The sequence below is a fragment of the Amborella trichopoda genome, chromosome 9 (genome assembly GCF_054954075.1).
Source record: "Amborella trichopoda isolate Santa Cruz 75 chromosome 9, AtrichopodaSantaCruz75HAP2 v2.0, whole genome shotgun sequence".
Lineage (NCBI taxonomy): Eukaryota > Viridiplantae > Streptophyta > Magnoliopsida > Amborellales > Amborellaceae > Amborella > Amborella trichopoda.
The window spans coordinates 42,567,109-42,591,880 of record NC_142344.1 but is presented as its reverse complement, the minus strand read 5'-3'; the positions used below and the strand labels follow the sequence as shown (position 1 = coordinate 42,591,880).

The window sequence follows — 24,772 nt, the reverse complement described above, 5'->3', positions numbered from 1 at the left end:
TACCCTTGTTGAAATTCTCTTGAGAACATAGTTGTTGGAAATGCCTGAGAACCCAAATCGCTTTAGGAATCGGAATCGGTGAGTCACAGCCGGCTAGAAGATTCTTGTTTTCAGAATCGGCGTTCGTACAATGGGAATCGTAGTGAACGAGATTCCTATTTTTTTGGGAATAAAGAATTGACAAAAATGGAATCGAGATTCCGATGTATTTGGAATCTAGTTTTTGAAATGTGGAACAAAGATTCATGCTAATTTGGAATCGGGAATCATATTAACTTAAAGTCGAGTTTGATCCCAACTGACAATCAAGATTTGTAATTCCATTGAGTCAAGTACGAAGCCCCATAAAAACAATTTTCATATATCAACGACATCTCATGCTTTATCGACTAAGAAGTTATTTAAGCAATCGACATCAAATGTATCCTATTAGAATTGTAGAAGGGTTCCTCAGATTTGAAGTCCTTGTATTGATTATTGAACTTAGGGTCAAGTAGTCCACTAGGGAAGTTATCTTAAATTATACAAATGTTATCTAATGTATTTCTAAATTGCAATCTTGACTTCATTATTATACAGACAAAATAGGATTTTCTTTGTGCCATGGCATTTATTGTATGCGTTGTAGTTACCAATTATACTTTAAAGGAAAGGCAATCCATCCTAGCACTATTAGAAATGTGATTCGAGTCGATCTTAGCATTATTACAAGCATGCGAATCGAATGAAGATTTCTACACCAATTACCTTTAAAAAGTGGTAACCATTCAGGAAATTGGATGTTATGTACTTCGAATTGTTTTTTTATTATATTTTTTACTTTTTATTTTTGCTTGCATTCACATTATGCCATTGTGATAGGGGAGAAATTCAGTATAAACATCAAGCACACAAATGGATATATTATTGTATGAATTAAAAAATAACACATGGGTAGAGATAGATTTTGACATCAAACAAGTATCTTATGGAGGTAGAAGAAAAATTCCATGTTGATTGAATCAAGGTCCTTGCTCCTACGAACGCAAGTATTTTATGTTGTAGATTCTAGATTCAAAACCATAACGAATCAAGATTTATCACGTGTGGAATCAAGAATAAACAGACATGGAATCAAGATTCAATAAATGTTGGAATTGATTCGAAAAATTTGGGACCAAGATTACACAAATAATGGCATCAAGATTCATGAAAAAATTTGGGACCGAGATTACACAAATGAGATTCTCAACTTACGGAATCGAGATTCCTAAGTTCTAGGAAGTGGTTTTTATGAAGATTCCTTGTCAGAATCACACTATGCTTGAGATAAGATTACCTTAAGTGGATTGCTCATCCTCATTCATCAAAACTAACATGTCATGAGATGGTGACATGTTTAAGTTAGGGCTCTAACTGCATAGCCTTCACAACCCACAAAGGTGCACTCTTTCTCCTTTGGAGAGTTCCTTTCTTTGATCTTGTCTTTAGGACATAAGCATAACATCCAAAAGATCGAAGAATTTGCATTCTTACCATAAAACATACTATAAGGAGTTCAACCAATCAAAACATCATGGGCAGTCGCTTTACAATGTAAACAATTGTATGAAAGGCTTCAATCTGTAATTACTTTGGTGCCCCACTAGAGAACAAAGAAAGGGCAACCTCACAAAGATGGTGATGTTTTCATTTTGCCACTCCATTTTATTGTAGAGTACGTCATCATTATCATCAACGTCAAAGCTTTTCCCAACTAATTGGGGTCGGCTACTTCCACTACTTCGGAAACAAGAGATGAGATCTCACCCATTCACTACTTCGGAAAACAGAGCTGGTTTATAAAAATGACTTTTTAAAAAAATTTGAATTGTATACAAGTATTAAATGCTTGGGTTTTCTCTTTGGGAAAGTAGATGCAAGTTTGATTATCCACAAAGATTATATAAAATCTCAAGTGAGAAGAAGAAGCTACCAGTGATGGTCCACATACACCGGAATGATTTAATAGGCAAGAAAGCTCGTTTAGTGGAATGAGAAAAAGGAAGTTGGGAATGTTTACCCAAGTGACAAGTATGGCAACTGAACGAAGTTCAACTCTTGGGTGATGAGGGGATCAACCCTCTTTACAAAGCCTCAGACAGTGATACCAAACATTGGCATCAACATTTACTAGGAATGAAGATAGTAGTAATGGAAACTTCCTCTAATGATCATCCACGACATATAGATGTCCTTGTCGATCCCCTCAAGTGAATGAAGTCCCCAACAATGGATCCTTCAATAAAACAGAAAATTCCTTGTCGATCCCCTCAAGTGCATGGAGTCCCCAACAATGGATCCTTCAATAAAACAGAAAATTGTTAAAATACAAAATTTGACTTGCACTCGAGTCAATTGAGAAACAAAACAAAGTTGCACTTGACTTTGGCAAGCTAATTGCAAAGCCCATTGATTTTAATGCAACACTCTATAACTGCCATTTTTCTTGCCAGCATTGCTGGAGAGAAAACCTCAAGTGCATCACACATGCCTGTTTCTTACAAAAGGGATTATGAAGAGCCTTATATACATCTGTAGCATTTCGCATTCCAATAATTGCTGCTGGAATTTCTTCCTCAAGAGTAGCATTGATTCATCCATTAAGTTGTAGGTTGTTGGCAAACCAGTCTTCATACGCAATCTTTGTCGAAACAATGTTCACTGCCCATTATTGTCAATCTCTTCTTTTGTGACAAGTATGGACAGAGGATTAGAAGATCCATATAGGTATCCAATAGGTCATACGTGACAGACCAAGGGTTCAATGAGGCCCTTCCATAATATGAAATTAGATGAGGTCAACTTGGTGGTGACCATAGATAATGGATCCGATATTATTGTAAAAGGGAGAACAAGGGTTAAAATACAGTAGAAGAAAGGAGGAATAAAATGGTATATTAATCGAGAAATAAAGGGCTAAGGATAAATTTTAAGTTTCTGAAATTAGGACTTATTTTTGTTTTTTTTAGTGGAAAGGAACAAAAGAACTACGGATTCTGAGAAATTATGTTTGCAATAAGAAAGAGCCCAGACTTGGAGATGAGGGCTGCAATATGTCAGTGAGAAATTAGGGCGTTGGAGTGGAAGGACGAGAGAAATTAAGGCTTTTGTATAATTAGTTTTTTTTTGGTTTATTAATGTGGAATTAGGGTTTTGATAATAGAGACGCCCAATATAGCCTATACAATCAGTCAGATAGGACAAGGTGAGATCCCTCCTCTCTCTCTCTCTCAACCAAACTGTCGTAGGCATTGGGGGATGATTTCTACAATTGTGTCCCCTGAGGCATAAAACATCCATCTCAAAGATGGATGCATAAGAAAGTTAAAATCACAGGTCGATATAGTTTATTCATGAAAATATTAATTTTAAGTTTTTAAAATTTATTTATTTTTACATATTCATGATCTCCATATTAGAGATTTATATTCTATAAAGTTTAGGTCCTAAATCCATCTCAAAAATAGATTTTCAAGAGGGGACACATTTCTACATATGAGTCCTAGGACCCATAGAAACCTTGTCCATATATATAGATATACATATATGAGGTGCTGGTGAGAAAGAGAGAGAGATTAGGGTTAAGAAAGAGATTTGGGTCTAACTTCAGATTGAAAGGAGGGAGATCTTAGCGTTTAGAGTAAGTGAGAATAGGGTTGTGAGAGAAAGGGAGATTTCAAGCTGATCTGGGATTAAGAGGTATTTTGAGAAAAGGAATTTCCCAGTATAATGGATAGGTTGCCTTTCAGATGCTATAAAGAAGTGGTCATCTCCTTTAAATTAAAAAGTAATATGAAACTCTCAAGACAATGAAGACACATGCTGTGCCAGTAAAAGAGGAACAAGAAGATGATAAGATCAAAACATCTAAAGGAAATAACCAGTAAAGTCAATTGGACGGCATATGATTACTAATCTCTGTCAGTAAAAATCTGCCAATGGAAACTCATACAAGAAACTATTTCGCATGCCACACCAATGTCTACTTAGTACACAGGAAACATTACCACTAATCATTACTCAGAACTTTGAATGAGAGTATATATCATGGCACAAGAGACATCAGGGAGATAAGAATTTATGCAAGTCACTCATAGGTGGCAGCAAGCACCTATTGGATACTTTTGATATAATCTAGAAAGCAAAAGCAAGTCAGAATTCAATTAGGCACCAAAACCTATGTTGGCCTAGTTGAGTAGATTGGTTAATTAATCTTACTCAATTGCAGTTGGTGTTACAACAAATAACTGCCTTCGATGCCAGACTCCACTGACCGCAGACGGAATTGCCACATCCCCTAGATATCTGTACTGAGGACGTAACGAGGAAATCACAATATACTGCTGATAAGCAAAAGCACAATATTCGACAGTCTGGTCCCATGCAGTCCATTCTGGTTGAGAAAGAAGAGTGCTCACAGGTTCATAGGTTTCCCAACTGTGACATCCCACAATGTATCCAGTTAAATTGTGAAACAAAACACGACTTTGTTGTCAGAAGAGTTCAGGAATATCAATTATAAGTAAAGAAAAGGAAAATGATTCCTATAAATAAAAAACAAAAAGAGGAGCATTAAAAAAGAATTATCCTTTTCGCACCTATAGAGCTCGAAGTTTTGAAAGTTTGTTGACATTTCAGCAGTTGAGACCTTCATGGCATCGTCAACAGGAGTAAATGATGAATGAGCACCATGTCCAAAGCCCGGTATATATTGAATAGAAGAGATTGCAGTTCCAGTGGTAGGGCTCACTCTTCGTGTTGCTCTATATACTACACCAAGCAATGCACCACCATGCAAGCCAATAACCTAGTAAAATGACACAAAAGGAAATAAATAATAGATCATCAAGTCACTGGACAAAGATATACATAGTCAATTGAAGGACAGGTAAATCATTAAGTCAATTATGTAAAACATTGTCCTTAAAAATGCAAGAGAAAGCCAAGAAAAACATTAAGCAACCATAAGGAGAACTAAGAAATAATGCTATATGTGTCCACTCTTAAGAAAACATAAGCTCCCACATATAACACATCATTATACATGCTAATGAGTGACATTTCTTATATATAGCATAAAAAACAGCCATATCCAATGAGTGAAAATATAGAAGTAATGATAATTAGTCAAAATAAATAAATTCTTAGAATTGAGAAGGTCATGCTTCCTTACCTTGTACGTACCCAAATAAAAAACCTCGAAATAAACGAGAAAAATCCAGAAAGGTTGACATACTTGGACACTTTGTTGGCTAGTATCAAAGTGAAGCATTGAATTTTAGAAAATAGAGAGAACAAAACAGTGCACCACTGGGAGTCGATTTACTATATAGCAGAAAACAATGAATTCAAAAGGTAAAATACATATTAACTAAGGAATGCCCTCTAGGCCTGGGTCAGCAGGATGCCTGGGGTATTACAACATGACATCTAGAGCTCTATTCCTACCAATGTCCCATTTTAACCTTCAAATACACCAAAGTGGTGGTGCATCCCCCGGAATCCGCACCATCTCGAAGGTGCAGAGTGCATACAAAAACCTAGTTAGGGACAACCGGAAATGGGTAGCCCTTGCCCTCTTTTCAGACAACATTTCATTCCCTTCCTTTTACCGAATCCCTTTTTTAAATTCACCCCTCTGCCTTCTTTTTCTTCTTTTTCTCTCAAAACCTAACCTTGAATCTCTCGAAAACCCAAAACCTACCAAAGCCCCCTTTTTCTCTATAAAACCAAAAACTACATAGGGTCTGTTTTTAAGTATGTTTCATCCCGATCACCATATAGTCCTTTGTTCTAGTGATCTCACCTTCTTTGTGATTACAACTTTTAGTTTTTATTCCCCTGTGATTTCTCCAGAAACATAAAGTGAGAAACTTACATTCAAGGAGAAGAGAGAGAGGGGTTAAAAAATACAATGCAAGAAAACTCAGTTTAGACTCTAGACAAAGATGTAGATTTATATTGAGTATCTTATATTGAGCAACTGTACATGACTCAGAAAGCCTTTAAAGAAGTCAAAGAAAAACAAAAATGTGACTAAGAGAAAAAATTGAAAGTAGCTCTCAACGATCATTTATCATGAACATAGAGATTCTTTTATCCACAATCTTTGAGAAGGAACGCTCACCAAACAAAATGGTGGTGACAAGTCACTTGGGATCACTTTAGCTGTAACTTTCTGTATCAACCCATGCTCATCGGTGACCAACCATTCATGTTCTTCATGAACTAAAAAAAATCTTAATCCGCCTAGAAGGGGAACAGCCAACTCTATTCCTTCGACCTGCAACCCCATCCCCAGCCAATTACTGGGAAGCCTATCAGAAAACATTTTGGCCAGAAATCCGCCAGAAATCCACCAGAAAAATCATTTTAAACCTCTGAAGAGTGGAACTCGCCAAACTAGATAATGGAAACCTATGTTGAATTGATTCATTCTTGCCTTTTACCTTCTCTCTGTTATTCTTGCATGATCCCCCAAAACACACAAAATGAATCAGGCTTCTGATTCTCCAATGGATTTTTGCTAGAAATTTCTTACCCGCCAGATTTTTAGTGGAAAATCGATTCCACACAGATTTTTTGCCAGAAAAAGGGAACATGTGCCGATCTTGTAGATTAAGAGTGAAATAAAGTCTGTTCTCCATCTATAGGGGTAGAGATGCTGCCAACTGTTTCATCTTGATGCATGATTTGGAGAAAGGGATAAATATATGCCATTGCTTTTCTGGTTTGGATGCTTTTGCATCCTAGCTCTTCATTTATGTCTCCTCTCTCTAAACTTCTCTGCAGCTTTCTCTCTTGAGGATGTTAGAGAGAGACAGGTGCTTAGAGAGAGAGAGAGAGAGAGAGAGAAAGAGAGAGCCTGGAGGGGGAGGAGGATGGGAGAGGGAGGGACAACAAAGGAGAGGGTGGGTTTTGGGTCTGGTGGGGGGGGAGGGGGGGAAGAAGAGAGAGAGAGAGTGAGGGAATGGTGTGGTTGAGAGAGACTGGTCAATGAGGGAAATGATGGGCCCAGTTTGAATAAAAGAGAAAACCAGTTCCCCAGTTCACCAGTAATCACCTCCACTCCTTTTTTCTAGAAAATATCACCTCCACTCCTTTTTTTAGAAAATGTATCGTAATGTACACTACCCGTTCCAAAAGACGGTGCAGATGATGAAGCCACAACTATTGCATTGCATCGGGGGATGCACCCAAAACAATTTCCCCACGCACCCTCACACACAGCGATATACATATCTAACAAACTAATATGCAACTAATCAGTCGTAATGCGAACTACCATTATAAACACACATTTATGGTCTCAAAAAAACAATATACTTCAACAGATGGACTATCCGTAAAAGTTGACCCTACCACACCATATGAATGTGAGTAACTACATACACAGTAAATAACAGAGCACAATATTTCTTACATTGCATTCAGTTCGTATAATTTTTTATGGGAAACATAATTCACACTCTATATTGATTTCTCTATCTCTACAAAAATGACAATTTTTTGTAACTGCAGAGAAACAGGATAAGGACATAGCAACATGTGTGATGCTAAAGTTAATTAAAAAGCCAACCACATTTCATCAGAAAGTATAGAACCAATCTCATTAGACTTTCATAAAGGCCCGACGTCTCGGTTCCATGAGTTCCATCCAAGTGACATGCTACAAATTCTTTGGTCCACACTACCGCAATCTTTGGCTGAAGGCCATTCATTATCCGCTTTCAACAAGAAGAAAATGAGAACTATCACTAGCAGCAGGATTGAAGGAATTTAACTTGGCAAACCCTGCAGTTTAAGCTTCCAGAACTGTCCATGTGCTTCTTCATGACCTAATTGAGGATGCTGAAAGCAAAGCAATTGTGCTTATATGTACGTTCATGTGGTCTTTAGCATGCACAGTATTCCTTTTTTTCTTTTTTTTCCTTTTTGAATGTTAACATGGGACATGGTGAGAATGGAACTCTAGACATCAATAGTGGCACCTGCCACTGTGGCCACCTCTACCTAGAGCCCATTCTTGTGGACACACGCAGTATATTATGTACATATGTATGTAAAAGCCCATGCATGCATGAATGAGGACACAAGCGAGTGTGAAGATAAAAAAATACATATGTACAAAAGTAGTTTGTACCATACTTACGGAAATCTCTCACCCAGGTGATGATTCCACTTCAAAATCCCAATTCAGCGATTCCTTAGAGGAATCTTCATGGAACACCTTTCCATGAAATTAAGAATCTCCATTCCATATTTATTAAATCTCAGTTCGATTTTTTTGGAACCCAGATTCTACATCATCAAATACTGTGAATCACAAGTGTGTGGAACGACAATTAGATCAACATAGAAATCTTGCTTCCAGCTTTATAGAATTCCGATTCCTTTTTTTTGTTTTTGAAATCCAGATTCTACAGCATCACATACCGCAATTTACTAGTGCTAGAACTTAGCAGCTACTTGTTTTAAAGATAACTAGGAACGAGATTTTGGTTCCACTCTATTACAACATGGAGCATCACAATGATGAACAAACTCTCATTTTCAACTATATATATTAAAATCAAAATCTCATTTTCAGTATTTTTTAAAAATATTTGTATGTTTTGTAAACACAATCATCAATTCCTTAGATTTCATGATTTTGTGACGAGGTAGTTTTCCAAAATTTTCTGGAGCTAATTATGCTTGGAGTATGCTGTTTGTAATGATTCGAAAGCATACCTATTAATCTTTTATATTTATCATTTGCAGTTGCCATGTTTATGTTATGTTATTAGTGGCAACATAGCAGCATTCAGTGGATTTAACACATCACAATCACTCCCTTTGAGACCTGCATTAATGGGAGATGGTATTGAATTCAGTCTGGATTTACAGTTATAGCCAGAGGATATTAGATGTCATTGTAAACAAGGATATAAGCCGTGCTACTGCAACAGTCCAGCAAAGGGCCGGTGTTGCATGCTAATACGCGTTGACACCTCCGGACTCTTAAAAGATAAAACCAAAAAAAGTGCTCACAAGGTTCTCGGGCATAAGACCTCTTGGAGAGGTGCTGTGTGGTCCCCCACTTTACTACTGATTACTACTGCTAAACTAAGCTGATTTCCAATCTTAACCTAAGGACATTTTATGATTTAGAGAGAACTTTTATTATTTGTTTCAAATAATATTTGTGTGAAATTATTCTATGTGTCCTACTCTTTATGCCCGAAAGCTACACGTATGTGAGACAGCAACACTCATATAGATTTCCATGTAACACCAGATAAAAGTCAATTATTATTTTTTGTGTTCAAAAGGAAAATTTTTTGTATATTAATTAATTATGCGTATACATAACTTTCCATTGGTCTAAGAAGGGTAAGGACTTTCCCTTAACCCGTCCCATGCCCGGGGTAAAGAGGCTGGGTTGTGTTTGGTAGCCAGCCACCGTAAAACTTTGTCAGAACTTACTATGAATCCTGAACCTACAGTACTCAAGGTATGATCTTTAATACTGCAAAATGGTGGACCAGGATTCATGTAGCCAACCCCAATTAGTTGGAAGAAGGCTTCGACGAATCATGAATTCCTTAGTGGACTAGTGAAATATTATATTACCGAAATCTACTATTATTTAATAAATGAACGGTGTCAAAGAACCCTATAAGCATCTGCTAAATGTACGTAACACCATTCCTAAATCTGCAAAACCAAAATAAATATATTCTTTTTAACATTTCATTATTAACAAATTGCGCATTTTTACTTTCTTGATTCCAATACCTTGTGGGGAACCATGATTAAGGCCACTCAATACTTTAGGACCATTGGGAATCTCCAATCCAATATTAAGGGATTCTTAATTCCAATTGGGTTGAAACTTGCTTCCAAAAATGTATGAATCTCGAGTCCAATTGGGTTGATGCATGATTCCAAAGAGGTAAGAATCTCAATTCCATTTGGGTTGGGACACATTTCCCATAAAGTAGGAATCTCGATTCTTGCAATTCGCACTGTACATACAGTGATTCCAACATGATGAATCTTCTAACCGCTGCAATTCCATGCTTCCAATTCCTAAACCGATTCCGAATCTCAGGCTTTTCCAACAACCATGGTTTGTACATGGCCATTCTAATATATATTGCACAAAATACCTACACAAAAGCATCTATGTCTCAGTGCTGCCAGGACTTCACAAACTACTTCCTAGAGACCTAGAAACTATGGTACAAACACTTCTGTAACTGCAAAACATCATTTTACAATCTGCCATTTGACTAAGAGGTGATGAAAGAGTGAATTCCGCAGATGATCACATCATTGAGATCGTAAAGGATGGACTCATGTCTCAAGAACCGCATCTAAAATGAGACAAAAGATGGCCACCCCAGTTCACGACAGAAAAGATGCAAATATAAAGGGAAAAGAAAACCGTAGACTTAGATGACCAACAGGAATGCTCATACCGGCTCACTGCGTCCATGTATAGAACGTGCCAGAACATTAGAGGTCCCATCATCCAGTAAAATACGCACTTGGACAGTGGCTGCGGATGCTGCATTGGCAGCAGCAGCGGCAGCTTGAGCCGCAACTGCAGCAGCTTCCTTTGCTTTTCTGGAAGTCCCTTTAGGAATGAGAGGCACTCTTGGAGGCAATGCAGATTCCACCACAGCATATCTATCACGACATGTATCCCAAGCAAAAAGTCTTCCTATGCCTGAATGAACTACTGACCAATCATTTACTTTGTACACTAAAAAATAAGGAACATCCGGCCACACAATTGAAACATACCTGTAAACAAATCAACAAAGCACGGAAAACATCAGAATCATCTAGGTGGTCAATCAGTGAACTTGTTCAAATCAGAAACATCATACAAAATTGCAAAATACACCTTTCACAAATAGAAGATAAAAATCTGCAAAGTATAATTACTGAACTGCAAGAATGAAGGGAAAGAAAGTCATTCAACGAACCGATAAAAAGAAATCATTAAACAAACAATTTGCAGGAACCTAACAGCTACTATACCCATTAGATATAAACTAAAGAACGCTCCTATACCCATTAGATATAAAACTAAAGAACCCAAAGCCTTCTAGATTTCTAAGGCTCACCTATAATAAAAGAAACCCTAACAATTTACCCTTTGAAAGGGACACTGTAAAATTAATGGACCACATTGTCAGACATCTCCTATCACACCCAGAACAAAGTCTTTCTTATGTGCCATTGAATGCAACAATAAGCCATCATCTAGTTATGCTTAGCACTGTCGAAGACAGATAACGCTTTTTTGGCTTTCTAGATTTCTTTTAAAAACGCTCCAGCCTTACTCCTTTAAACTTTCACCATGTCATCTGTAAACATCGGCTGCCCTACATGTTATACTTCCTTGTTACGTCTCGTCATATATAGAGAAATCCAAAGGATCCAGCAAGTGAATAAGCAAACAGAATTACCATCCTGTAAAATTTCCAAGATCTTATCAATCCATGTCAACCAAATGAGATCATCACAGAATGGAGCATTATATTTTACTTTCTTTTCTCGATAATCCATAGGATAGGGTATCGTCCTTCTAATCATGCACAAGATTTGAAAGAAAAAGCCAATATGAAGCATTGTCAATCTCATTTAATCCTTTCCTCGATGTTATATGCATATACTGTAGAGGAGTTTAAAGGGGAAAACTCTGCACATTAGGATACACGATGAAATATGTTCGCCATGTTGAGGCATGGATAGATGCCCAACAGGAATGACTGGCCTGGCATTTTGGAGCATGTTTCCTTGTGTATTCTATTGAATTCATGAGGTACATGCATTTGCCTTGGGTATGACGTTTTTAATGCTCACCAAACAAGCCAAATCACGTAGTGAGGAGAGAATAAATAAAGAATATTTGAAAAAATACAGTGACCTGCAGGGAAGCCACCCCACAGAAATCAAGTCTAAGAAAACCAATAGCTTCTCTCTACATCTTTCTTTACAATAGATCGTGTATTTGGAAACAAAAGAAACCCCAAAACCCTAAAAATATTTAATGTTTATAAAACTAAATGACTTAATCCTAAAATCTCAGAAAAATAATCAAACTTAACCCTACAGATTCCTAAGAAATAAATCATAGTTGTTGGAAATGCAAGGGAACCTGAATCGTTTTAGGAACCGGAATCGCAGAATCACGGCCGGCTAGAAGATTCCTGCCTTAGGAATCGTTGTCCGTACATTAGGAATCATTAGGAACGAGATTCCTAGTTTCTAAGAATCGTGTCTAGACCGAAATAGATCTAAGTTTCATCCACAAATGGAATCAAGATTCCATCCTCATTGGAATCGAGATTCCATCCTCCTTGGAATCGAGATTCCATCCTCCTTGGAATCGAGATTCCCATCCCCTTGGAATCGACACTCCAGGAGTCAAGATTCATTAATATGCGAAATCGAGTTCCGGACATCTATGTAATCGAGTTTCTAGCATATGTGGAACAGAGATATGTTGCTGTTTCAAATCGTGATTTTGACATATGTGGAATCAGTTTCTGAAGTATATGGATCAAAGCGCCATAACAATTTGGGATCGAGATTTACAATAATATGGAATATGGAATGCGTTTCACGACCTCCATCAGGAATCGAGATTTCATTTTTATGGAGAACGAAGCCCCAAGCACATCTTGACCTTATCAACTTTCGAACCTATATTGGATGTCTCTTATTAGAAGGTTTCCCAAATTTTAAAGTGATTGTGTTGGCTATTGAACTTACGGTCATTATATACAAAAGCTAAGTATTTCTAAATTGTGATTTTGACTTCATTACTATAAAGACAAAATAGGATTATGTTTGTGCCATGGTTTAACTTTTAATTGCATGTGTTGTATTAACCAATTATATTTTAAATTTAAAGTAAAGGCCGTCTAGGGTGGCACCAGTAAAATAATGAAACACTGCAACCACTAAAAGCATTCGAATGAAGATTTCTATTCCAATTTCCTTTAGGAAGTGCACAACCATCACAAACATGTGATGGACATTATGTATATTGCATTGGTTTTTTTTCTCTTTGATACTTAGAATTTATTTATTTTTGAATCAAGATTTAATCCTCGCTGGAATCCAAATTCGATATATTTGGCAACGTCTACCCAGAATTAATGGGTTCAAGTTTCTAAAGATGTGTTGGATTGAGATTCCAAAATTAAGGAATAGAGTTTCCTTGATTCCGATAAATGATATCTAAAGAAGCGCTGAATCAAGATTCCGAAATTAAGGAATCAAGTGTCCTTAGTTTTGAAAAATGGTTTCTAAAGATGTGTTGAATCGAGGTTCCAAAATTAAGGAATCGAGTTTCTTTGGTTCCGAAAAATGGTTTCCATGGAGATTCCTTAACAAAAACACGGAATCGAGCTTCGGAACTAGAATCTTGAGGTCAGTGGAGAGATTCTGGTAACTATGAAATAAACCTTAATAATATAAAATAAGTATCACCCTAATTACATCATAAAGCACACCTGTTAGGCATGTTGAACCATGGGCTACATATATGCCCATACCTGACAAGTTGCGTCTAGCATACACACTTTTTCCTTTTTTTCTTTCTTTTTGTTTCGGAGTTGCATGCACCTCAACATATTCTTTTTTTATTTTATTTATTTTTCTTTTTTCTTTTTTAAGGATTGCACATCGACGATTGTTCCCCAAGCAACCAAGGACCAGCTAGTTTCAGAACTATCCATGGAGACTGCTTAGGGTATACTTTGTTCTCGAGTTTGGGATATATTGCAATTTCAACTCAACAATGACTGAGAGTATCACAATGCTCAAAGGCTTGAAAAAAGTCCCCAAATAGGGAATATTGGTAGCCCCCTTATTGTAGAGAGTAACTCCAAGAATACCATGCTTTGGGCCTCGAAAAGAGCCCAAAGCCCATGGAGATCAATTCCTTTCTTAGACCATAAATTTCATCTTTGCGGCCAGCTAAACCTCACATCCAGTGGGCAGCAAACCATGAAGACAATGCCCTGGCTAGTGAGGGCAGGGCAAGGGGACCTACAGGGGAAAACCAGCAGCTATCCAACTGTTTTTTGTTCTTGTGGGACCATAAATGCATCAGTTTTTCATTTATTGTAGCAATGACCAACATACCCACCATTCTTTGATGCTAGAGAATTGTATGCCCCTCATTTTTCTTTTGATACTATGTAAGGAGCATTCAACCTGTGAGGAGTTGTTTTCGTGCATATGTGATGCAGGAGAATTTGCGGGAACAATAAAATAAGAAAGGAACAAAGCCAAACACACGCACAATTCGAAGAAACCGAGGGTTTCTTCTCTATATCCCAAGCTAAGATTGCAAAAGCATAAGCTTTTCTCTCTTTTAATTTCTAGAAATCATGTGGAATTGACCCCCTCAAGGCCCCACAACTTCTTATAATATAATTAAGAGAAAATATCTCCTTATCCCCTATTTTTAATTTCCATATCTCATGAGACTCAAGAATTGAAAATATTACTTATAAGCAAAAGGTCTCCATCTTTTTTATCTTACAACCCCTTGGACCCATTTGATCATAAATGTTTTACCCAAACAAATACTAAAATGACACCCTATTCAAACTCCATCTCTCTCTAAAACTGCATCTCTCCCTCTTCGCTTCTTGGTGAGTTTACCAACTAAGGGGTTTAGCTTGAGCTCGCACACGAACACGAACACAATCACAACTTCTTATGTGTGAGAGAGAGATGGAGTTTTAGAGAGAGAGAGAGAGATGGAGTTTGGGTTTTAGAGAGAGATGAAGTTTGAGTTTTAAGGAGAGAGAGAGACGATGATGTGAGCGAGAGATGTAGTATGGGTTTTAGAGAGAGATGGAGTTTTGTGAGAGAGAGATACAATGATGTGAGAGAGATGGAGTTTTAGAGAGAGAAAGAGAGTCATTTCATAAGTTGTTGAGGTCAATAATACATGGTGAAAAGGGTTTAGGGGGTTGGAAGATAGAAAAGATGGAGTCTTTTTGCTTACAAGTAATATTTTCAATTCTTGGGGATAATGAGATATAGAAGTTAAAAATAGGGGATAATAGGATATTTTCCCTATAATTAAATGCTCAAAGTACAAAGCATATCCAAACAAATAATACATTGACCTATATATCCTAATTTAACTTAATTTATAATGACAGTTTTACCTCTATGAACAGTACACGTGAATAGTACTTGTGAATATTACTTACAAAGTAAACAAAAAAATAAAAACCATAAAAAACTAAAAAAACCCTAGAAATCAACCCTAAAACTAAACTATAAGATACATCATTTAAGTATAATAAAAATAAAAAATAAGAATAATTTTGCCCTCCATCATTCTCCCTAGTTGGAGAAAACTTGACGACGATTTTTGAAGTGTGCTAAGATGAAATTGGCGTTAGTCCAGCAACATTCTTCAACTTGAATATTGTAAACATGATCCTGAGACTAGTGGGTTACAGCACTAATCAAAACCCAATGATTGTGCACTAGAATTGAGAATCCCTCGAGGAAATAGTCATTGTTTGTCGGTAAAATATTTTAATCACATTGCATCACTTTAGCCATGTGACGATGTTGAATTTGCCCAGACTCAGCTCTAGAACACACCACGGGTGCATCTTTGAGATCAGCGACTCACATTTCAATTCTCCTTTGAGTCCATCTTTTTCCTAGTTAAATATCAATTCAACCACAAATTTTGATCATCATCATAGATTGGATCTCCTACAAGATCTTGTTCTTCATCTAAGTATGTGTCGAAGATTGGTGGTAGATCCCAATCTACATCCTACAGATTTTATATAATCTGTGTCAAAATTAAGAATCTCATCCTCCAAATCGAAAACCCTAGAGTGATGTTCCCACATCCAAGTCGTATGTTAACTATCCTCTTCACTCGACTCCCACGCGGAGTGCAAAAGTGAAAAGGCTTGTACTAGAGATCCTCTAGGTCAGAAAGATCACGTCTTACACATTATTGAGGCTCGCGAACTACTGCACCAGCTGCTTTACTTGCCTTTCAAGTTCCTCAATTCTGTCATCATGGCCCCTTCTCGCTGCCATGGATTCGTCGAAATCATCAACCTTAGGCAAACAATCAACAAAAAAACTATTGAAATCAGCAAGATCTAGGTTGTTTTGTCAAAACTTTGGCAAAAATCAAAAAACCGTAGAACCCCATTATAACTTCCCCGTTTTGTTGCGGACCTAGGGAACCAAAACATTGATGTCACAGTAACTCTGTATGGTGCTACAGTAACTGCGTACTCTACTACAGTACTTTCGATGTAGAATGCAAGCTTCGATACCAATTTGATGCACGAGAATTTGAGGGAACAATTAAATCAACAAGAAACAAAGCCAAGTACAATTCCAAGAAATCGAGGGTTCCTTCTCCATACCTCAAGTTAGGGTTGCAAAACCCTAAGCTTTTCTCTCTTTCAATGTTTAAAAAATATGTGGAATTGATCTCCTCAAGGCCCCATACACTCTTATATTATAATCTAATGTTCGAAATATAAAACATGTCCAAACAAATAACACATTGGCCCATATATCCTAACTTAACTTAAATTTGTAATGACAGTCTTACCGAGAGGGGTGGGGAAGCCGAAGAAGGACTGAAGACTTCCAGTTGGGTAGGAAAGTGGATGAGGGTAGGCCTTTGAATCTCTTGTGGTTTGAGGCCCAAAATACGATAGAGGATTCAAGCATATTTCTCCTCAAAAGATCCAAGAGTTTCTCTCAATCCAGATGTTCCACACCGTAGCTGCCATTCCTGCTTGCCACAAGATTCGACCAGATTTTGCCCAAGGGTAGTCGTGGCTGAACTTCAACAGTGTTGGTATGGAGGATGGGGTGACCAATTTCCATCCAAAGAGACGAAATAGGGACCCCCAAAGGTTTTGGGCCACAATGCAGTGGAGAAAGAGGTGTGCGTTATTCTCTTCGGCAGACTGACACATAGTACATCTATGGGGATTGGTAAACCAATCCATTGCGACTGATCAATAGTGAGAGCCCTTTCGAGAAGATCTATCCACAGGAAAGCTTGGATTTTGGGGGGAGCGATGGAGGACAAGGCTTGGGCGATAAGGTGTTTGTAAAAGGAAGCAACAGAGAAGAGGGTCGAGGGGGATGGGCTTCAAATCATCTTGTATGGGCCTGAGGGGGCCAAGAAAGAAGAATGAAGAAAAGCAGAGAGGTTGGTAAACTCCCAAGTTGGTAAAAGTCCCTGGAAGGAGGGAGACCAGAATTGAGAGGGGCCCAAGAGGGGTAGGGCTTCGGTTACCGAGGAGGATTGGTCTTTAGGAATAGAGAAGAGCGAAGGAAAAGGGCCACTGAGAGGAGTGTGCCCCAACGAGATGTCAATCCAGAAGAGAACTCGACGACCCTCCTTGGGTGGAATCAAATGAGTCGTTGAAAGGACATGAGAGAGGTTAAGAAGGACCTCCAAGCCCCAGATGGTCTACTGGTGGGGTCAAGTCTGTATTTACACTGGATGACATTGATCCAAAGGAGGTTATCAAGGGTAGCTAGACGCCACCACCATTTACCTAAACTTGCCATATTATGTTGTCTTAGTAATCGAATGCCCAAACCCCCAAGGTGATTGGATTGATGAACTTTGTCCCAGGCTAAGAGGTGAAGCTTCTTAGAGCCGGCATCCCTTGCCTAGAGAAAATTTCTCATAAGATGTTTCTGGTGGGATGAGACAGCCGCAAGGGTGCGAAACAATGACATGGGGTAGTACGGCCTGCAAAGGAGAGGAAGCAACCTTTCCTTCTGGCTAGGCGTCAGTCAACCTTGTCAAGGACATGGACCATTGGCGCTTTTTCGGTTTGCCCAGGCCAAGGGTCATGCTCAGGTAGGTAGTGGGGAGTTCGTCAATCTGGCAGTTCCAACCTGAGACAAAGGAGAGGGTCTCTTTGGGGCTTAAGGCCACCCCTATCATCTTCGATTCTCCATGTTTACTTTGAACACCAGGGCAAATTCGAAGCACTAGAGGAAAAGGCGAAGGGATTCAAGTTCCCCTGTGGAGGCACCAAGAAAGACCAAAGTATCGCCGGCATACTGGAGGTGGGTGAAAAGAAACCCTCACGGACTGCTTTTGAACCCGGTTTGGCGGCAAGATTGGAACATGCAGGAAATAGATTGGCTGAAAACCTCTGTCGCGATGGAAAACATGAAATGGGATAGGGGGATCCCCTTGTCCGAGGCCCCTAAAAGCCGGGAAGTAATCTTTTGGTGTTTTTTTTTTATGAAGTTAACTTGTATTAAAATGGTAAAGATTACATGGCAAGAGTGGTCCGATGTCACCAACAGTTGTAGACTCGGTAAAAAATCGTTTAGACTATCTTGTACAAAAAGGGGCTTATAGAGTCGCCCAAATACAAAGATTTACAATGAGCGTTCAGAAAAAAAAAAACAATTGTGCAAAAACTCAGGCAAAGAGGTTTAAGTTGTGTGCCACCTGTCCCGCGCAAAAACGAAGGTGGACCCGGCTTGAACATCTTGACTTTGACTTCTAACTCCCGCTTTCGCCAACCGATCTGCGTAGTCGTTGAACGTCCTCCATATATGCTTCCAGGAGACGTCCATAGCCCAACAAATGTGATATATCTCATCAAATATTGGAATAAGGTGCCAAGGTGGAGGGCTTGTTCAGCTTGCCCAGGAGATGACATTTTGTGAGTCACCTTCCACTATGAGGTGTAAGCCCCATGACTAATTGTAGTGTTTCAGGGCAATTAAAAAGGCCAAGGCTTCAACAGGATGGTAATCCTTTTGGCAAATGTGCTCAAAGAGTGTTAGAAGGATAATGCCATTGTGGTCTCTAAAGACCCCCCCAGCCCCTGCTGAGCCCGGATTACCTAGGGAGCACCCATCAAAGTTTAACTTGATCATTCCCTCTAGAGAAGGTTGCCAGTTATTTAGCCTTGTAGTCAAGTGCGGTCGATGATGGAGGAGATTGTACTATTGGGAAAGGAAGAAACTCCCTGAGATGCTCGCAAAAACCTGGTGGTTTGAGGCCCAAAAAGTGACCAAAGAGATAGCCTTGTGGAAGATTGCCGAAGTTTGGAGTTTAGAGCCAAGAAAGATTCTTGAGTTTCATTCCAGCCAAACAGTCCAGATAGTAGCAGCTACAGTTGCCTTCCACAAGATTCTCCCGGCCTTAGGCCAACAAGAATCAAGATCATAAGATATCAGAGCCTTGACCGAGGGAGGAGTGACCCAGTTGATGCGAAATAATTGCAAGACTCGACCCCAAAGGTCGTAGGAGAACTCACAGAGGATAAAGAAGTGGAGATTTGTTTCCTCCTCACATTCACACAGAGCACACCTATTAGGGATGGGGATCCCTCTTTTCTGGAGCTTATCCATTGTGAGTGCTTTGTGGGAGAAGGCTAGCCAATTAAAAGTTTGGACTTTAGGGGGAGCTATGGTGGCCCACACTCTTGACTGCACCGAGTTACGAGATCCCGAAAGTGTGGGTAGCAGAGTTAAGCTTTTGTAGAAGGAGGCGACCGAGAAGCTCCTTGAGGGGGCAAGAGTCCAGACTATAACATCGTTGCCTTGAGGCAGGAAGAAAAGAGAGTGTAGGGTTGACGAGAGAACCTGGAAGTGAATGGTTTCCTCTTCGGTTAGGTTCCTTCGAAATGAAGGGTTCCAAACTCTTCGTCCTCCAGTCAAAACCAGCTCCTCAGCGATTGAGGAAAAAATATTATGTGCTAGAGAGAAGAGTGTAGGGAACACCTCACACATGCGTGAGGGTCCTAACCACAAATCTGACCAGAATTTAACTCTCGATCCATCTCTTGGGTGGAACCTTACAGACCTTCTGAAAGGAGTGGCAGCAGTTGAGAAAGATTTCCAAGCACCTGATGCGTTGTGCCTCAGAATCCTATTTGGCAACCAGAATGGAGAAATGGGGATGTGAGTAACATCCTCGCATCCAATTCCTCCATCTTTCTCAAAACCCCATGCGAAACATGATTTCTACCAAGATGGCCCAGTCTACATGGTCATAGGCCTTTTTCCAGTCAATCTTATAAGTGAGACCCAGTAGGTTGGCAAGGTCTCTCGAATGCACACATTCATGGACTACCAAAACCCCGTCGAGAATTTTCTCATCTTTCACGAATACCGATTGGGAGGCGGATATGACATGGGGCAGAACCTCCTTCAAATGGGAGGCACGGACCTTAGCTAAAAATTTGTAAGTAGAGTTGATAAGTCAGATAGGGTAAAAGTCCTTAAGCTCTTTGGCACCATCGATCTTAGGAACAAGGGTGAGGAAAGTAGCATTCAGGGTGGTGTGAATGATTCCTTGGTTGAAAAATTCCTCAAAGAAGGAGAGGAAATCGTCCCTGAAGGAGGACCAGAAAATCTTAAAAGGTACCACCGAGAAGTTGTTCAGCCCCAGTGCCCGATCCTAGCCAAGGTCCGCAATGGCGGAGGTGATTTTTGCTTCAACAAACGAGCGTTGCAACCACTCGGCAAGGTTAGGTGGAAGCGTGAGGAAGGATAAATCGCCCATACGAGGTCGAGTGTTTGGAGGGAGCCGAGAACAGGGATTTGAAGTAAGAGACAACGACCTCTTCGATTTCACCAGGTTGGTCAAGCAATCTATCGTTGACCTTAAGGTGCGAAATAGTGTTGTCTCGACGACGGCAGTTTGCGATCTTGTGCAAGAAGCCAGTGTTGAGGTCACTCGACTCTTGCTATTCGACCCTGGATCTTTAGAACCAGTTAATTTCTTCTTTCTTAAGGAGGGAGAGACAGTCTTGTTTGAGCTAGGCTATAGTGAAACCTCCCATTCGGAAAGGGGCAGGATTCCTCGGTGAGGTCCAAAGCTTGGATTTTCGAGAGGAGAGAGGCTTTAAGGGGAGTGAAGTTGCCTAGAAGGGACCTGCTCCAAGTCTTAAGGGCTCGTTTAAGTGTTTGAATTTCTATTTTGAAGTTTGTACCACGCCCTACCCAACACCAAGGGGCGAATGAACTCCACCAAGACGAGAAAAAGGAGAGGAGAGAAGGTTCCTCTAACCTAGCAAGCTCGAATTGAAAAGGTTTGGGGTCCCTAGCAGTAGGTTGGGTATCAAGGAGGATCGTGGGTTTGGGTATGTAAATGGAAATGGCATGAGAGCCAAGGAAACCTTGGAGGGGAATGTCAATAAGTTTGTTTCTGGAGATGAAATAAGAGAAGTCGAGCATTCTAGGAAATGTTGGTGTTGGAATTCCGTTCGAAAGACCACCGAGTGATATTAAATTTGCTCCCCAGGCACCATGCCAGGTGTGGAAGAGAAGCTACCAGGTCAAGTTCCTCCCACAATTGTGGTCTAGCTTCAACAAAGTTTGGACAGTAGATGGCTGAGAACTTCCAGAGTTGTCCATCAGAGATCTTGAAGAGGAGGACAGTGTCCGAGAACCAACCCAGATGGGGGCAGATAAGCGTGTGTTCAGTGGGGTCCTAGACCACCTAAATGCCACCGGACGCACCAGAAGCTAGAATGGATTCCCACTGGGATGGTCGATGTCCCCAAATCTGGCTAATCAGCCTAAGAGAAGGGGAAGGAGATTTAATCTCCAACATAGTTGTTAAGTACGAAACAGGAATGGTTGCGAGATTTGGGGTAGGGATCTGCTGCTCAAAGCTATACTAAAGATCCATGTGTAAGGGATCGATGGCCGTAGAGTCTCAAAGGTTAGAATCAAGGCCCATGTGTATTGGGGATCGAGCTCCTTTATTACATAGGATGAAGAATTATTATATAAAGGTGTGAGATCCTATATGCCAGAAGCAAAGTTCCCAAGGGCATTTTTTTTAGTTTCTTAACTCAAGGAGTGCATTCGTAAAAGTGATCCAACATATTATGGAGCGAAGAATGACTTTTGTAGGAGTGATTTCCATTTTCTTAACACGAGTTCCTCATATAGGTAATAAGGATTTGTGGCTTTAAAATGTAGCTCCCAAAGTTGTTAACCAATAACATGTTGGCTTAGTCTTCTATGAAAATAAATACGGAACTCTAAAGTGATCCCATATTGGTGGGATCTAGATGCCAATTATGGCGATGCTTGTGTTCCGTCCTTTGGAATCTAGATCCCTATGCGCTCTGAAGCACGAACCATAAGACTAGGGAACTAGATCCTATAGTGTTTAGGAAAGCAAAATTAAATTTGAAGGAACTTGCTCCCTTATAAGATGGAGAGAGATCTCGAAAACACTAAATTGAGTTTCAGACGAGATCCACTTTGAGATCGAGAGAATCAAGGTTCTGCAAGGGATCGCCAAGCAAGGAAAGCGACTCCGGTAACTATGGTCTCCAAGAGAGAGAGGATGGAGGGGCATAGTCTGGATCAAAGGTCGTGGGCAGAAGAACATTTCAAGGGTTGGCCCAACCCCTTAATATTCCATGAGACGACGAGCTTCTTGGCGAAATCAGCGAGGTGTGGGCCAACCTAGCAAACCATCTAAGAGGTGGGGCAGAGAAGGTGGGGGGGGGGAAGGAGGTGGGGCAAAGAAGGGGGGGGGGGGGAAGGAGGTGCAGCAGAGGGAGAAGTTGAGGCTGTAATAGAATTTGGGTGAGCTTCCAAAAGCAAGGCGATGTCCTCCAAAGAACAGAAAGAGCTTACCTCCATCCTGGCTTGGGCATTGGCTTGAAAGAAGAGATGAAACAGACCTTTTGTGTCAACGTAGGGAAAGCCCATTAGACGAAGAATGTCCTTCACTTTGTCTTACCTTGTCCATACAGTCCACGAACGAAGAAGTCACATGGGGGGAGAGAAGGGTTAGAAGAGGAGGGAGGAGAGAGGTGAGGAGCTAGAAGTCTGAAAAGAGGGGAGGGAAGTAGAAGTGAAGGCCTCGAGGGAAGGGGGAGAGAGAGAGGGATAGAAGGGGAGAGGAGCCGGGGAAGAGGGTAGCGTTAGAGGTTATGAGGGAGGAGAAGAGTGCGGGCGAGTGGAGAGGGAGAGAATAGGAGAAGAGGGGGTGAAGAGGGAGGAGCTTGGAAACGAGTGGCTAGTGGCGGAATGGGTGCCAGAGGGGGGGGCGGGTGGGGTGGGGTGGGGTGGGGTGGAAAAAGGGGAAGGGGGAGAGGAAAGGGGGAAAGGGTCCAAGAAAGGGTTATAGAGGAGGGATGGAGGACTTGGGATGAGATTGAAAGAAGGGGCTGGGATTGAGTGGGGTAAGAGGCCAAGGTGAAGCATCTGGTAGGGTGGCCAAGGGAGTAAGGGCATAGTGGTGGAGAAGAAGCCTTGAAGGATGGGGCCCACAAAAGGGACACAGGTCGCAAGAAGCCCCCGAAGGGAAGGCGATAGGTAGGGAAAGATGAGGGGTTCGGCCTCCAACTCCGAGGGGGGAAGGTGATGAGGGGTAGTCCATGTTGGCTTCCTATGAGGACGAAGGTTTAGTCGCAGATGTCGATAGGTCTGAGGAGCCGAGAGTGCAAACTAGGGGAGGAGCGATCACAGGCCCAACGGAGGCGGTAGGTAGGGAGGCTATGTCAGGGACCAAGACTGCAGCAGTGAAGGGGAGTGAGTGGGTGTCGCTCGGTTAAGCTAGGGTAAAGGGTTGGGACCAGGAGAGGGGAGGGAGGCGGGGTATTCTGGCCATGGGGAGATGCGAGTGGCGAAGAGAGAAGAGTGGGGCCGCAAGAGGTGGTGGGGAGGGGTGCACAGTCAAAGGGGAAACGAGAGGCTGGGGAAGGTGAGGGGGGGGACAGCCCAGAATTGGAGTTAGGGCGAAATGGTGGAGGGGCTGAGGCAGCGACAATGTTACCGAGGGATGAAGCGGAGCGGAGGGGTGGAGGAAAGTGGCGCTTGCGGTGGTTCTAGAGTTAAGGGCTGTTTGAAGAGCGACGTTTCCTAATAACCAGCGTCCACAGGTTAGAGGGGCGCTCCAGGTGGGTCGGAATAGCGAGGGGGGGGGGGCAATAGAAATGTTGAAACGAGGGAGAGGCAAGAGTCCAAGATAATCGAATCCTGCAAAAAAACCTCCTCAACATCGAGCCACAGGGAGGAGGGTAAGAGATTGTAGTCCAAGACCTCAACCAACAGTTGCATGGAACCCAACAGAAGAAACTCAATGGATCTCCGATTGATGGCCACAAAAGACCCACAAGCTTCAGATATCCTTTGGTAAGTGGTTGGGGCAAGAGCATGCAAAGGGATGTGGGAAGCTGTGACCCAAACTCTTTGTTTGCAAAAGGAGCCTTCATCTTGGGAAAAGGGGCGGCGGAGGGAGAGTTGGGCTCCTTTAAAGGTTACAGAACCGTCTGAATGAAGAGCACGAAGCGCACTGCTCTCAGAGGGTAAGTTGAAAAGAATGGAACCATCTACGGGTAGGCGACAACCGAGAAGGGGCTCCCCCTAACAGTTCTCGCCCAAACTCTCAAGGGCCCGAAAGTTGTCCTGGCGAGGGGAGAAGGGAGCATAAGGAAGGAGTGAAGATTCGCACGCATCAGAGTCCAGATAGCATTGGGAACAGCTAAGGGGCAACGAGGAGGGGTGGTGAGCAGGTTTGGTGGTGGTGGGGGGGGCAAAATGAGGATGGTGAGGAGGTTGCGGCCTCACCATGGTGAGGATAGAAATGTTTTCCATTAAAAATGGAAGTTGAGCATCAAAAGCATCATTAACTTCCAAGTTGTAAGCATGAGTTTCGTATTGCAGATAAAAGGGCTTTCAACACTGTCCATGCCCATAATTGGCTTTAAGA

At 40.9% G+C, this 24,772-nt stretch overlaps 1 protein-coding gene across 8 annotated transcripts in view; it reads right to left on the bottom strand.

The window, feature by feature from the left end:
* Positions 1 to 24,772, bottom strand: part of LOC18438955 (Transducin/WD40 repeat-like superfamily protein) — an 86,092-nt gene that overhangs the window by 18,970 nt on the left and 42,350 nt on the right. For all 8 annotated transcript variants that reach the window (XM_020670200.2, XM_088846537.1, XM_006849129.4 and 5 more), the window contains exons 13-15: positions 10,488 to 10,815; positions 4,620 to 4,828; positions 4,240 to 4,458 (exon numbers count right to left, since the gene is read on the bottom strand). In XM_020670200.2, the coding sequence (XP_020525859.1) occupies positions 4,240 to 4,458; positions 4,620 to 4,828; positions 10,488 to 10,815 (756 nt within the window). The remainder of the gene's footprint in view (positions 1 to 4,239; positions 4,459 to 4,619; positions 4,829 to 10,487; positions 10,816 to 24,772) is intronic.